This window comes from Scleropages formosus, chromosome 18 (assembly GCF_900964775.1).
Source record: "Scleropages formosus chromosome 18, fSclFor1.1, whole genome shotgun sequence".
In the NCBI taxonomy this organism is placed as follows: Eukaryota; Metazoa; Chordata; class Actinopteri; order Osteoglossiformes; family Osteoglossidae; genus Scleropages; species Scleropages formosus.
In genome coordinates this window covers 16,600,144-16,616,301 of record NC_041823.1, presented here as the reverse complement: position 1 = coordinate 16,616,301, position 16,158 = coordinate 16,600,144, and the positions used below count along the sequence as shown (strand labels likewise).

General features: G+C 46.8%; 2 protein-coding genes across 3 annotated transcripts; both read left to right on the top strand.

The window, feature by feature from the left end:
* Positions 1-1,307: 1,307 nt before the first annotated feature.
* hjv (hemojuvelin BMP co-receptor) lies at positions 1,308-9,123 on the top strand. 2 transcript variants are annotated; one of them, XM_018764791.2, is made up of 4 exons: positions 1,308-1,489; positions 5,027-5,176; positions 5,348-5,832; positions 7,425-9,123. In XM_018764791.2, exons 2-4 carry the CDS (start codon positions 5,080-5,082, stop codon positions 8,043-8,045), a joined length of 1,203 nt encoding a protein of 400 aa, XP_018620307.1. In that variant the 5' UTR covers positions 1,308-1,489; positions 5,027-5,079; the 3' UTR covers positions 8,046-9,123. The 2 variants fall into 2 exon arrangements, with proteins under 2 accessions (XP_018620307.1, XP_018620308.1); XM_018764792.2 differs by lacking the exon at positions 1,308-1,489 and adding an exon at positions 2,890-3,025.
* A 2,589-nt stretch (positions 9,124-11,712) lies between these two features.
* On the top strand, positions 11,713-15,537 carry txnipb (thioredoxin interacting protein b). Its single transcript, XM_018764742.2, has 6 exons — positions 11,713-12,420; positions 12,816-12,891; positions 13,018-13,165; positions 13,414-13,773; positions 13,922-14,227; positions 14,478-15,537. Exons 1-6 carry the CDS (start codon positions 12,165-12,167, stop codon positions 14,523-14,525), a joined length of 1,194 nt encoding a protein of 397 aa, XP_018620258.2. The 5' UTR covers positions 11,713-12,164; the 3' UTR covers positions 14,526-15,537.
* The last annotated feature ends 621 nt before the right edge of the window (positions 15,538-16,158 follow it).

Here is a 16,158-nt window from a genome sequence, read left to right as displayed (position 1 = left end):
ATCACCCACTAACGGTGTGCCTTGGTCCTGTGCAAATCATATATATATATATATTTTCTGTACACTTGTGTATAAAAGTGAAAAAAAAAAACACTACGCCACACGTCAGGCTAGTAACTGACGGGCGCGTTTCTTATTGTGAAAGAGCCGGTTTATAATACTGTATGCTCCAAGTTGAAGACGCTTGAAATAAATCTTTACATAATTCGCCCAATTCCGTATCTGTAATAATCATTATTACTTTTTCGTGATTTAAATAGTTTGGAAGTGCGTCGGCTGAAAGGCAAGATTTCCAGAGAATCGCTCTTGTAATGTAAACTGTCCGTCACAAACGGTTTGGTCAGTTTTGGATCCTGCGTTCGTCCTGTGGTAAACATCGCCAGGAAACCTTTTTTTTTTTTTTTTTTTTTTCTTTTGGGGGGGGTGTTAGCTTTGCGCTGAGTCTGCCGCATTCAAATAAGAATCTTCATTATGTACATTTACGTGGACCTATTCACTTAGCAGACGCTTTTGAGAGCGACGTACAACTCAGCATATTATTATTATTACTGAAATAGTGTAACATGCCGAAAAGGCACAAGATGTAAAAACGACAGCCCGGCCTTTCGCGGTAGGCAAACGCCCTACTTGCTGTAAGAAACACAGCTACAAAGCGTACAAATTTCAACAAGAACAAAAACGCTTCCCTGGAATTTTCAGCCGCAAACAGACGAAACTGTCACCACACTGGCGCGTCCCCGCCGCCAATTAGCACGTGGACCTGGGGGGCGGGGCGGGACGGGACGGGGAGGGGGACGTTGACGCGCAGGCGCGTCTTCATTTGGCTCGCGCGCCGAATGCATGATTCGCGCAAAACTTACTTATTCCCTTATGAATTTGGAGTACACGGCGAACACAAAACAGCATTTGCAAGATGCCAAGAAGCTTCTGGTAATTTAGTTTCCAGAAGCAGCAGAACCTCCAGTAATCGAGGATATTCGCGTGCTCGGAAACACGCATATTCTTAATTCTTCGGGCAAAGTTAAACATCATCAGCGTCGTCACTTGGCAGCTGCGCGCGTAGAATATAAATAAGAATATGCAGTAGCAACAGGAGGGTCCAAATAGAGCGAGTTCCCTTCCTCGCGCCGGAGGTTTAAAATAGCTCCCGTCGTCGGACGAGCGCGTGCTCGTTTGAACAGTTGTTGCGCGAGCAGCAGGTGTTCGCAGCGGGTGACTTACAGCCCTCCTCGTGGAGGGTCTCTGTCAGAAATCTCACTCATTCATGAGCGCGTGGGGGGGCGGGGAAGGACGCGCGGGAGTGTGTGTGTGTGTGTGTGTGTGTCGGTGGGTGCGTGGGTGGGGGGGTCTGACTGACACCTGTGTTAAGAGCAGAGCCGCCACTCGGCGCGACAGGTTCAGTTAGCGCACTGAGCTCCACGAAATATCGAGTCACTTGCGCTCCGACGCTTTGGCAAAGGCTGGGTAAAGTACCTGCTTCTTTACCGAGGTAAGCGCACCGTTTGCAGCGACTTCGTTATTACTCGATCGATCTGTTCGCTTCACAAAACGTGTGACTGCGGCCGATCGGCAGTCCGTTATACGGATCACGTGACCCGGGTTCTGTCGGCCGCCTTCACTCTGGTCAGCTGTGAGCTGCGCGCTTCGAAATTCAGGGACTTGGTTGAGACATATAGATGTACCGCTGCCTTGATAGGAACGCTTCATTCCTGGGTCTGCACTTTTATTGTTCCCATGAGGACGCAGAGTGGACTTTGGCATCTCCGGGACTGACGTCCGCAGAAGAGTGAAATGCCAGTGTCTCCGGGACCGGTCTCTGTGCCGCACTTCAGTTCCTTGTCGAGCATCCAAACCTTTTTAAAATTAAATGCGACACACTTGACAGTTTTCAGACCGCAGTACAGTACTGTGAGCACCTGTAACCATATCTTTCTGATAGATGCCTTATGTGACGCCACCAAGGCGACTGTTTGTCAGTAACCCTGTTAATAAAACTAATTTCTTTACACATTTATGTGGTATAAAGTTATTCTGTATGCTTCCTGTGATTGCCACTTCACTGAAAACAATCTGATTTTATGCAGAAGCAGTCGGAACTTCACTAAGCACTTGTGTGGTGATGCTGGCACAGAAGAAAAGCAGTCCATTTAATAATATGAATTTAAGTGATGTCTGACAGCCTCATTGAGCTTTAGTGCCACTTTGAATGGAAACGGAATATCGTTTCCCTCGTTTCTTTAAAATAGGAGCGATGGAAAAATAATTTCCCACTTGGACACACTGGAAAGGACGCTCAATGTGTACATCTGTCATACAGATCTGATCTTGTCGTACAGATCGGTTTGGATGTGTCCCAGTATTATTGATATGGCAGAGCGCTGCATTGGAAACATTATAAAGACAGATCCCCTGTAGGCTTTGTGATTTACTTTTCGGGATTCTGTTGTGCTTGTGGACAGTATGGCAGAGTGATTAAATCAACGAAGCCAGCGCTGCTTCTGTAAGCAAGGGCTCACATGTAGACAAGACTGGACCTGCGAGGCAGACTGTAAAGTGATCTTTGCTTCACACGTGTGTTTGTGTTACATACCATCACATAGTTTTACTCATGTATGGGTGGCAAGTGTGTGTCTCTCAAATGCTTGGCGGCAGAGAGCAGGGAGTCATTGGCTGTGAAACCGAGGTAGCCTTCGGGGTGGATAAGGGGATTTTAAAGAATTTAGTTAGGCAACCACGTGTATGTATTTTTAAGCTGTTTTGGGTGGATGCTTCAGTATATTATGCGCTTCCAAGTCAATATTGAGGACATAAATTAATTTATGAAGGGATGCTGAAGTTGGGAAACTTGCACTTGCAGTGAAAAGCACCGTTCGCCTGGAATCCTTTGCGCTCCGGACCTCACGGACCTCACGAACGCTCCCGAAGTGCCAACTGTGCCACAACAGGGGGCAAAACAAATGCGTACACAGGAACAAAGAGGGAACAGTTGTTTTGGGAGATGTAGCACATCACTGCGAACACTGCGGTAATTAAAACGAGCTTTTATGGACACGCTGAGGGAATGTGTGTGTCACACTGCTCTGCTTTGTCTGCTGTGTTGTCTTGTCTAACCCCGTCCTCATCCGAAGCAACTATTTCAGAGCAGAACACATGGTGGGGTGGGGCTTCGGACCGCTTGGCACGAAGAGTATATTTAGAACCCACTATTTCTGCCCTGAAACTCCAGCACCTAGTGCCTGCTAGCGCTGGGCTCAGATCTCGTAAAGAGGAATAAAGGTTTTACGTAAACATTTTTCAGACAAAAGGACGCCCACAAAATAGCGTTGTTTCACTACAGGCTTTTCATTCTCGGTTCATCAACATGAGGGCATCATGGAGCATCAGTAATGAGGAACGGTTCACGGCACACAGCAGTCCAGTAAAATTGTGGTTAATCATTAGAATATAACAAGAGAGGTTCAAAGGGGGTGGGTTTGCCCAGGTCCTGCTCTCCACTGGGTCTGGGGCTCAAGTCCCACTTGGGGTACCCTTTGGTGGACTGGTGGCCTGTCCTGGATATGTCCCCTCCAGCCCTACGCCCCGGGGTCCGGGGTTAGGCTCCGGCTCACCATGACCCTGCTTGGGACAAGCGGTTTCAGTCGGTGTGTGTGAGGCTTGTATTTATGTGGATTTTGTTTATTTTACAGGCGCATGAAATCCGTCCACAGCTTACCCTGACTGTGAGATATCTGTACTTGTAATGCGGTTGTGCCCGAAACAGTAAGGGAAATGTGGAAAAGTAGATATGAGTTGTAGCCGCACTCTCAGCTTTTGTTTGCATTTTGTGTTTCGGCAAACAGGGAGAGAGTCCAAACTTCAAAATTTAGTTCCCTCCGTTATGTTTGCAAGGTTCTTGCTTCCTTGCTGTGAACAGATGTGGAGAGTTTTCGCCAGAGTTTCCAGATCGATCCGATATTCCAGACGTACATAGAAATTTTGATACATCTGGGGACATGTATATGGCCTTTTCAATGTGCTTTTAAAGTGGACAGACTTATCTGCAGTGTTTCTGTTTTGTTTTTCTGTTTTTCGGGACCAGAAGTCTGAAAGCTGTAATGAATTAATGAATAAAAGATTTGCTGTAAGACTTTCATTTATTCCATTTTCATCAGTTGTTTATCCTGTGTGGGGTCACTGTGTTCCAGAGCCTATCCAGGGTACCTCATGGACAGAACACCGAGCTGTCTCAGTACTTCTATTATCTTTTTTAACTTGAAACAACATTAAAATTAAGTGTACTTCATGATTGCTGGAGTAACTCAGTTTAATTTCTATGTATGTTCTGTACATCTCAAATATAAATACAAAAAAAAAAGACTAAAAATATAAAAATGACTGAGAGTTTTAACATTTTTAACTCTGTTACATTTAAGTGAAAGCAGATTTAGTTGAGGGGGTGTGGTGGTGGTGCAGTGGGTTTGGCCTGTGCCTGCTTTCTGGTGGGTCTGGGGTTCGAGTCCTGCTTGGGGTGCCTTGCGATGGGCTGGTGTCTCCTTCCCAGGTGTGTCCCCTTCCCCTCCAGCCTCGCACCCCATGTTACCGGGTTAGGCTCCAGTTGGCCGCGAGCCCACCCGGGATCAGTGGTTTCAGTGTGTGTGTGAATTTAGCTGAAAAAAAATCTTATGTCCACAAACTCCTATCACAGATACAGAGAACAGCATACATGAACTATAAACACTGCGGTAGCGAGTTGATCTAATACGGTCCTGCACCATTTGTAATGTGATTTGTGTTACAGATCTAGCACCTCTAGCATCTGTTTTCATGTATATCGGGGAAATTATTACTCATTTTGTTCATCCTGTGCTCTTTTACACATATCTGTCAAGTGATGTGACACAGCATGCACTAGAGCTGCAGGACAGGGTGGAAAGGGCTGAGCAGTGCATGGCGCCCTGGGTCCTGCATGGCTTTGCTTCTTCCCAGCTGCTTGTGCGTAGCGCCCTCCTCTGCATAGCTGGTCTAAAGGGACATATTTGCTCCGCAGCCTGTGCCCTGTGAGCGCTGGTGCCCCGGCGGGCTGGATGTGCATGGAAGGGAATGGGGAAAGCAGCTGATTACAGCAGGGATTCACAGCGCTCATGGAAGCACACTGTTGCTGTGCTGCTGCTGCTCATCCAGCTGCGCTGCTCAAAAGGTAAGCCTTCGTCGCACGGCGTGTTAGGGTTAAAGATCCACGACGCAAACGCGAGCCGACCTTTGCAAAATAAAACACCGAATAGGACATAGTCGGTCAGCTCTCTTTGTAAGATGGATAGCGGCGAATTAGGCAACTGCGTCTGAAAAAGCTCATCCCTCCGCTTCCTAGGAGGGACCCAGTGCCGAATCCTCAGGTGTAACTCGGAGTTTGTGAGCGCGACCAGCAGGAGCCACGAGGGTGGCAACGAGGGCTACTGCAGCGCCCTGCGCTCCTACGCCCTGTGCACCCGGCGGACAGCCAGGGCCTGTCGTGGTGACCTTGCCTACCACTCGGCCGTGCAGGGGATCGAGGACCTCCTGATGCAGTACGACTGCCCCAAGACGGGTCCCACCGCCCAGCACCGCCCCCCATCGCAGACCCCGCTCTCTGGCGACGCTTGTTTCTACGAGAGGGCCTTTCAGCAACGTGAAGGCCGCCTCCCCGAGTACTTACATTGTGGGGTTTTTGGGGACCCCCACATACGCACCTTCAACAATGAGTTTCAGACCTGTGTAGTGGAGGGTGCGTGGCCGCTGATCGATAACGAGTACCTGTACGTACAGGCCACCAGCACGGCCGTGGCAGGCCGGGAACGCACCACGGTACTCAGCAAGGTGGGTGATGCTGCTTTGGATTTTGCTTAGTTTTAGCTGCTGAAATGAAATGTATCATTTGAAACCACTCATGTTGACATGTCTTTGCTTGTATTGTATTGCTGTGATTCGTCTTTAATCCTCTTCGCTCCAGTCGGAGCACAGGGCCCCATTGCAGTGATTGTTCTGTACGTAATTTAGTGCACTGGGAAAATGCTGTCGTTCAGAGCTTGTGAAAAAGTCATATCAAGAGGTGGCGTGTGCATATGTTTAATTTTTGCCAGTGATGACTCCAGTGCCAATGGTGAATGCAGAGATTTTGCAGTTTCATACAGTGGGTCTTGAACCTACAAACACAATGGTAATCAGAAGTCTGTAGCTCGATTTGTTCATAACTTGAAATTTTCTTTTTAGCACGTTGCAGTGAAAGTCTGAGTGACACATGTCCGCCTGCTTTTTAATGGGTAAAAACTGTAGACAAAGTTATGCTGAATGAAAAATACTCTGTACCACCTCCATCCATCCATTATTCTAATAACTGCTCGTGTAATGCAGTGTCTGCAGTCTATACTGCATACACCCTTCCGATGTGATGCCACTTCTTCGCAGTGTAATACTTTGATTTTATTACTTTTTATTATCTACAAAACTACATTGGAATTAAAATTAGTTTAAACTTACTGAAAATAAAAATACATTATCTCTATAACCACCCATTTGATGCTGTTGACCTCACATAAGCATGTCCAGTGTTCGCCAGCTTTGGGTAACTATATTTCTTTATCTACACATTAAAAGTTAATAAAAGAGATTTTCCTTGATCTGTTAATGGATAAGGCTATGTCAAAATGTTGAATGTAGATGTAGTAAATAAAAATCTTTGTAAGAGCTGCAGCATTTCGCTTTAACATTTTTATTAACTTTGAGCTATATTATAATATAGCTCCTCCTACACTAAATTGTGCTCATTGTTGTTTCTGTTCTGAGTGTAGTTTACTACCAACAAATGTTGCCACACAGAGATTTATGAAGGCGGAACAGATGGTAAAGGAAAAGCAATTAAAAATGAATAAACAAACCTGGAATTGTTTCCGTCTTTGAAAATTCGTAACTCAAACGTTCCTAATCAGAGGTACCAGTGTAGCTATAAGTGCCATCTCAGTGGGTCTCATGCCTCCTTCTGCATTTGCAGAAGTTTAATTGATCGATCGATCGATCAATTAATTAATTTTTGAATCTAATTAATTTGTTTTGAATGGGGTGCGGTGGCGCGGTGGGTTGGACCGCAGTCCTGCTCTCCCGTGGGTCTGGGGTTCGAGTCCCGCTTGGGGTGCCTTGCGACGGACTGGCGTCCCGTCCTGGGTGTGTCCCCTCCCCCTCTGGCCTTACGCTCTGTGTTACCGGGTAGGCTCCGGTTCCCCGTGACCCCGTATGGGACAAGCGGTTCTGAAAATGTGTGTGTGTGTGTAATTTGTTTTGTTAAAGTCTTATTTAGTTAGATTAATGGAAATTAAAATGTGCATCTTTCAGACTGAGACTGCCTCTGTGTCTAAATTGGAGGAAAATGCGGCTCCATTTCTTGTCCCGAGCTCCAATCCCTCTGTCACTTTCAGGTCACCGTCATCTTCAAGAATTGGCGCGAGTGCATCGAGCAGCAGATCTACCAGGCAGAGCTGGACAATGTACCGGGTGCCTTCGTGGACGGCTCCGTGAGCGACGGCGAGCGGCGTGGCCACCACAGCCTACAGGTGCGCAGCCAGGCTCCCGGGCGCCACGCGGAGATCTGGGCCGCGCACATTGGGACCACCCTGGTGGTTAGACAGACGGGACGCTCACTGGGCCTGTCGGTGCGCTCCCCTCGGGCTATAGTGGACTCCTTCACCGCGGAGAAAGACCTACAGCTGTGCATGTGGGGCTGCCCCTCCTCGCAGCGACTGGCTGGTCCCCCGGCAGATCCCTCCGGCTTCGCTCACACCCACTGCTCTGGCGTCCTCCCCACCAAGGACATTTACTTCCAAGCCTGTGTGCTGGATGTCCTGGCCAGCGGGGACTCCAACTCGAGCACCGCTGCCGTTGCAGCCCTGGAGGACGCCCGCGCTATGATTTCCGAACCGGAGAAAGTGCACCTGCTGCTTGCGAGGACAGCTGAGCACCGCCCCCGCCTTACCGTGATTTTCACTGTGGTGATTTTCACGGGGCAAATGGTTGAGGCCCTGTCTATGCTCTGTGCATAATCAACAGACTTCAGTTTTTGTAAAAGGTTCTGCCTTCTGTAGCTTCTTCCAGTCAGAGATTCCACCACTTTTTGGTGGTGCTGGTGATACCACAATGTCATGCATTAAGTTTCTCTCTACAAGGACAGAAACAAGCAAGTGGCAAATTCATTGTTCTCCCAGTTTTTTGTGCTCTCGGTTTGTTTCTGTATGATTTTCACTATTCTGCTATGGCGCGGATTATCTGAATATTTTGTGGTTAACAATATTTCATATGTTCTACAGAAATGATGACACTTGACCTGGAGTTAAAGTGCAGTATTAAACAATGTGGCACAAAGTGGTTTTGGATCATGTAAATACAGTATGTACAGTGTTAGTCGGCTGGCATAACTCGTTTTGTGGATGTTCCATTACTGGCAGTTATGTTTGCTCTACATACCAATGTGAGGTGTGTTAAAAAATGAATAATATATTTGGTTTTCTGCCACACTCATTCAAGAGAAAACCGTCTAGAAAATTACAATGTTTTATGCAATATGTTTCTGCATGTGTAAGTAATATATGGCTGTAGTTAGAGTCAAAAAACGATACAGCCAGATTTCGATTCAGAGACCATCTTCTGTGCTGCCAGCACTGGGGTGAGAGTCCCTGGGTCGAGGGTTGCAAGCCTTCTTCGTTCGTACTGCCTTACCTACTGAAGACCACCTACTGAACAGGCAGATGTGTCCCGAGAAGCACCTGACCACTCCAAAAACTGCATGCAACATATGAACTCTTCTCCTCTGTGTGAGCAGACACTTGCCTTCACCCCCCCCTCCCATTTCCACCATTCCCTATTGACACTGTGCCAGCCCTGTTTTTAAACATTGCCCTTTTTATTCAACTTGTTGCATGTCTCTCTTTTTCGCATTTTTCTTTAGTTTGAAGTCTGAAGGAACCTGTTGGAAAGGGTGCAATACAAAGACATATTGAATTGAATCATAGTTATATGAACTCATATTCGTTATTAGTGGGAATATTTAAGGGATCTTTTATTTGTCACTACTGTTTTATGTGCGCAAATATAAAAATCTTAATGATGGAATAAAGATGAATATTCAGGCAAGCAGATTGCTTTTGTGCATATTTCATACACAGTGTTTGTGTGTTTAAATATGCGTGTTTATTTTATATAATTTGCGCCTGCTGCTGTGTGTTAATAAATGGGACGCGTACCAGATCGATGAAGCGCTTGTGCAAAATGTTCTGATGGCGGGGAAACATTTTAACAGATGCGGTACTGGGTAACCGACCAGCAGGTGTCAGTCTAACCGTAAGAGTATGTCAATGTGGTCGCCTGGGGCAGGTCACCGCCACGTGTGGCCGTCTACTTGGACTGGACTATACCACATTCACACGCTAGAGGGCGCACACACGACTCCCTTAGTGTCGGCAAAGATGAAAGAAGAAGATGAAAAAGGCCAGTAATCCAGTTACCAGTTAAATTTATTGGTCATTCACATTACGCTTTACTAAAAGTCGTTATACCACACACGCACATTCTCGGAACCGCTTGTCCCATTCGGGGTCACGGGGAACCGGAGCCTACCCGGTAACACAGGGCGTAAGGCCGGAGGGGGAGGGGACACACCCAGGATGGAGCACCAGTCCGTCACAAGGCACCCCAAGTGGGACTCGAACCCCAGACCCACTGGAGAGCAGGACCCGGTCCAACCCACTGCACTACCGCGCCCCCCAGACGTCGTTATACCATTGTTTTCTAAAGCGGTGTCTTTTGCGGTCATTTAGTCCAATAGTTTAATGGAGTCGTTAATTTTTTTAGAATTAAAAAGAACATATTGAACAAGACTTCATGATGATGAGACACGGTTTACCTTTTTAAATTGAGTCATTGAGTACGATATTTTGAATTACTCGCCAGTATTTAATGAAATAATCAGAATCAGAATCAGAACGAGCTTTATTGCCAAGTATGTTCGCACATACAAGGAATTTGTCTTGGTGACAGGAAGTTCCACAGCACAGACAGAATGACAGTGACAAGACAGATGAGAAGACAGAGTATGTGAATAAGGAATAAAAAAATATAGAAAAATGTAAAGTACCCAATATACAAAAATAGTCACTAGATACAAATGCAAGGAGTGTGAGTAAGAGATATGATGCGATAAATAGTTTTAAATATAAATATAAATAGCATTGTGTATTGCACTGGTTTACTCTCTAGGGGAGAGATTTAGGTGTTCATGAGGTAGATGGCCTGAGGAAAGAAACTTTTCTTATGCCTGGCTGTCCTGGTGCTCAGTGCTCTGTAGCGCCAGCCAGATGGCAAGGGTTCGAAGAGGAAGTGGCCTGGATGTGAGGGGTCTAGAATGATTTTGCTAGTCCTTTTACTGACTCTGGACGAGTGCAGTTCTCTGAGAGCTGGGGGGGATGTGTCGATGATTCTTCCAGCAGTCCGAACTATCCGCTGCAGTCTTCTGATGTCTGACTTCGTAGCTGAGCCGAACCAGACAGTTATAGAGGTGCAGAGGACAGACTGGATGACTGCGGAGTAGAATTGCATCAGTAGCTCCTGTGGCAGGTTGAATTTCCTCAGCTGGCGAAGGAAGTACAACCTCTGCTGGGCCTTCTTCACGATGGAGTCTATGTGGGGCTCCCACTTCAGGTCCTGTGAGATGGTGGTGCCCAGGAACCTGAATGACTCCACTGTTGCCACAGTGCTGTTCATGATGGTGAGTGGGGATTATGCTGAGGTGTTTCTCCTAAGGTCCACAATCATCTCAACTGTTTTGAGAGTGTTCAGCTCCGGGTTGTTATGACTGCACCAGCAAGCCAGCTCTTGGACCTCCTGTCTGTAAGCAGACTCGTCGCCATCCCGGATGAGGGCAATGAGTGTGGTGTCGTCTGCAAACTTCAGGAGTTTGACAGAGGGGTCTTTAGCGGTGCAGTCGTTGGTGTACAGGGAGAAGAGCAGTGGGGAGAGCACACATCCCTGGGGGGCGCCAGTACTGATCGTGCGAGTATTGGATGAGAATTTTCCCACAAAAGGAAATTATTAATTGTAATCTTTAGCTTCTCAATTGAGTTCACAGGATTACTATTATTCTTTTTCATTTTGTCTTGGAAAATGTTATTCCATCACAAGAAGTCATTGATTTCCATCACTCTATCACTAGTCGTGCAAAACGTAACGTTTCAGACTCAAACTAATCGCAACACACGAGCTTCTAGTCGCGAAAACAACTGCGATTATTGAATCTACGTGTGAAAAGGATTCGCCAGATGGGGACACGAAGCTCACAGTGGACCATTAGAAGCGATTTCACTGTAAGAATTACACTAGGATATTGGATGGGTAGCGTCCGCTCGCACGCAAACATCATTTACAAAAAGGATTTCGAGGCAGGGAATTAAACGTTATAACTAGGCCAGAGTGGGACAAATATTGCCTAACACACTGAATCATCGTCTGTGTTCAGGGAGGCTTAAAAACAACCATTCGTTTCGTAACTTCCCGAACGAACTTGTAGCCTCGTGAAAAAGCGCGGAAGAATTTTCGTTTGCTAATAGATGGGACGGTATGTTTTTCTCGCGGCCGCAGCGTCAGCTATGCAAATTTTGTTGTTTTCCCGCCACGCCCCTCACACCACACCTCCAGGCAGCCCAGTCCCGATTGTGAGTCGAGCATGTGGGTGCCTCGTTTCGAGCCATGAGGTGTCCACGCGCTCCCGCGGTCCGGCGATTGGTCGAGAACGACACAAACAAGCCTTTCGGACCAATGGCGGCGCTGAACATGCGGCGTGCCACGCGCTGCACTCCGCGTGCACATGCACAGCAGAAAACTGTGGTCGGGCTCGGTGAATCCCTGGCTGGGACGCGCCGTATAAAAACGGTTCTCTCGCTGAAGTGTTTACAGCTTGTAAAAGCAGCCAAGCAGATAAATGCATAAAGTGAATCAAACGCTCTGAACAGGGAGGGAGCGAGTATATCACAGCAAAAGCTCTCCCGAGGGTCATCGGAATTCACTCAGTTACTGAGTCAGTAGAGTCGCTTAGTCCCATTTCTCAGCTTTAGTTTGCGGAGAGAAACAAGTCTAGAATTTCCACTTTACTTTCCAACGTTTGAAAGGCAGCCATGGTTGTTCTGGCAAAAAAACCGAAGACCTTCGAGATCGTCTTCACCGATCCCAGCAAGGCATTCTACTCGAGCGGGGACAAAGTTGCGGGCAGGGTCGTGCTGGAGGTGTCCGAGGTGACGCGCGTCTCCGCCGTGAAGGTGTTCGGACTGGGATGCGCGCGGGTCGAGTACAGCAAAGGGAAGCAGCGCTGCCGCGAGGAGGTCGCCTACCTCAAGTACGAGGAGACGCTTCACCTGGACGAGCAGCCGACGGGTGAGTCCACGGGGGAACAAGCAGCCTGTGTGGAGAGGGGGGGGAGAGAGAGAAAAAAAACACTAACGGGAGCACTGAGTGTTAGACTGCTGCTGGCGGATCAATTTTAATGATCAGTGGCATGATCGGTCTTAATCGCTGCCATGTTGCGCATCTGATCCCATCCGGCGCCGTGACGGAGGGCGTAGTGGTGTCCATGGTGACCGTCTCCGTCCGCGTGTGGACGTGCTGAGACTGCGCGTGCAGAGCGCGCGGCGCACTGTATCTGGCAGCACATGGCTGCAGAGCGCCTTCGGCCTAACTCTCGGAGAAGCGTGGCTTAACTGGGGTGCCCATGGCATGGAGATGAACGCAGATGGAAGTGAAAATAAACATCTCTCCCTCTTTGCTGGCAGATACGGATGGATCCGTCACTTTGAGACCCGGCAACAGATACGAGTACACATTCGGATTTGAGCTTCCCCAGCATGGGTGAGTTTCACTGGAAGATGAACAAATCATCATGATTATCATGCATGAAAGTCCCCGTGCAGATGGGACGTTCACTGTCTTTACCTTATATCTAAGTGCATGGCCGTTTCTGTCTCGTTTTTACAGGCAACTGGTGTCCTCCTACAAGGGGAAGTTTGGCTACATCCGATATTATGTGAAAGCCTTCATGGAGAGACCCTCACAGCCTTCACTGGAGTGCAGGAAAGAATTTGAGGTTGAAGAGCCCCTGGACATTAATACACCTGACTTGCTGGTGAGATGTTTCTGAAAACCTACACTTTTCACCCCCAGCTGCTTTTGATAGTGCCATGGCCAAATATTGGCAAATTATTAAAGTGCTGGATTTCCCCCCCGCATACCCCTGTCTGATTCTTTACTGGTAAATGTTTTAAGCTGCATTTTAACTGGGCAAAGTTATTTGTTCATCAGTTATCACAGCTGTCAGAATGTTTTCGAAGGATTACACGCAAGGCGAAGACTGACTCCTTCATTCTGTTTTAGTCTCCAGCAGGTGGGATGATGGAGAAGAAGGTGACCTGTATGTTCATTCCTGATGGTCAGGTGTCCCTGAATGCCAAGATAAACCGTAAAGGTTTCTGTGAGGGCGAGGACATCTGCATCAGTGCCAAGTTTGAAAACTCTTGCTCCCGCATCGTGGTGCCTAAGGCTGCCATTATTGCCAAGCACATCTATCAGGCGAACGGCCGCACCAAGGTCTTTCGGCAGAAGCTGTCCTGCGTTAGAGGAAACCACGTTATCTCTGGCATGTGTGATGTCTGGCAGGGAAAGAGCATCCGTGTACCGAAAATCAAGCCCTCCATCCTGGGCTGCAACATCATCCGAGTGGAATATGCTCTCATGGTGAGAAGGTTTACCAAACTCTGAAGTAGTTGCACTCAAATCTGAGGCGTTTCAGTCTGTATTTAATGTCTTATGTTTAAGCATCAATATAGACACCCAGGCAAAGGTGTTTTGTCGCTGACATTGTTGCTTTCTCTGTATTCCCCAGATCTACGTCCACATCCCTGGCAGTGACAAGCTAATCCTGGAGCTGCCGCTTGTCATTGGAACTATCCCGTACAACGGGTTTGGCAGTCGCACCAACAGTGTGAGCAGCCAGGAAGGCAGCGAAACATCCAACAGCTGGGTGTCGCTGGGCATTCCCTCCGCCCCACCCAGCTACAGTGACATTGCTCAAGACTGCAGGCTGGATAGTCCCCTCGCTCCCCTGCTGGACGACTATGACGGCAGCGACAGCCCCATCTTCATGCACACTCCAGGTTTCCAGTTCCCACCTCCACCAGCTTACTCTGAGGTACGTGCAAGTGCAACATAACACACTTTCGGTAATGGACCGTAATAAATAGACTGTAAATGAGTCATTATGCACAGCTGCTAATCAAAATAATAGAAAACAAATATGAGAAACGAGCTGGTTCCTACTCAACTGTTACCTAAATAGCTGAACAGCACTGCAGGAAAAGGCAGTCCCGAAAGCCAAGTTTTGTGAAACAGTCTTGCGCGTGAAGCCAATCTAGTTTTTCCTCTTTCCTTCCTTTTCTCAGATCGACCCAGAGCCCAGTGGTAACGCTCACGTACTGCGGGTCTGCTGAATGTCTGAATGGCTCCGGTTTCTTTGGACCTTGGCCGTAGCCCACCATGCCTGAGGCTGTCTCGGTTAAGAGCTGAGAGTGGGACTACTAACCTGACGACACGAGAGTTGTAGGGAAACCTGGGTGGAGTTTGGGGTGCCCAGGCGTAAGGACCGAAACCCTACCGGACGAAGAATCCAAAGATGTTAGCACAGAGTGTGCGGCCTCAGGCTCCCTTTATGAAGCACCTTCCCATCGCACAGCGAAATAAACTGTAGATTCCTTTGAAGTACTGATGTAATGCAGGGTGTATTCTGGAGAGCGGACCCTAGATATTGTGGTGGGCTGCTGTTCATTCTGTGGTCCTTAAGGTGCTAATGAGAACACTCACCGTTCAGGGCGTCTTCAGCATATCATAAGCTATTTTTCTCTTGACTGAGGTCTGAGAATTTTTGAACTCATTAGCAGTATTTGGCCTCTCGGGTATCTTCTCCAAAGCATCAACACGTAGATCGTGCCCCTTACAATATTTACCAATAGACTGCTTTCTTGGACTTGCCTCTGTGTATTCAAACAATCAGAACCATTCCATAAAAATGCTGTATTTCTTGAGATTTTTTTTGAAAAGAAGCACATTAGGTGATAAGCAACCAATAATGTTTGTAAAAGTTTGACATTTTCCGCTTGTGAATATTCCTGTACATTTATTTTTAGGATTTACCCTACAGAAGTTACACCTTTGCTGTACTTTTAGGTTTTCATACATAGTGGTGTGATCTGATCCTCTTCCTGATGCATATTTCTCCAAATATTATGTGGGGAAATTCATTTATAGTTTTCCTGCTTGTAACAGTAATTCTGAAGGATTGTGAATAATATGTTGGGGGTACAAATGTTTTTGTTATGCTGGTGTGCATCAAAGGCAATTACCATCTCTTAGGTTTTTGGAACATCTTGACAGCCCTTACTAAAAATGTGTTTTGTCATTTTGCAAACATGTAGGTGAATGAATAAAATTGTTTACTTTTTTATTTTGTAGCTATCACTTTTTTTTTTTTTTTTAAAATCAAACCCTATGGGTTAATTTTTTACTTATATGAGAAAATTAAAAGTATTTTTTTCGCAGTAGTATGTGTTCTGATTATTTCACATCACTGAAGTATTCTGGTACTTTGGCACCTCACACATCAATGTGTGCTCATGAATATCTTAACAGCAGCATCTTGTTAGTGAGTTTAAGCCCTGAAGAACTTTCAAGATCACAGTTGGCACCATAGAAAAGGCATTTCCATAAGAAAAGTGTGCAGGTTAATTTTGGATGAACCATTCAAATCCATTGCTGACAAAATACCTCGACTATTTCGAAGTAAGTCCTTGTGGAATGCCCTGACTATGGTGATTTGAGATCCAAACCGAAATGAAGCTAACTCGTCTAAATAAAAACACGGTAATTTTTGAGAAGGGTCGAAAGCCGTTTCCTCACATGGAAACCTATACTGAAACTGTGGAAAGAGATGTTTCCCCACGTGCCAGTGCGGGGCAGCTGGTGTGCAAATACTCAGAATATTGTGCAAGTTCTGTACCTGCAGCATATAAAACTGCCATGAAGCATGGGTCATGAAGCATGGGTCATGAAACAAGTCCTTAAAGAACA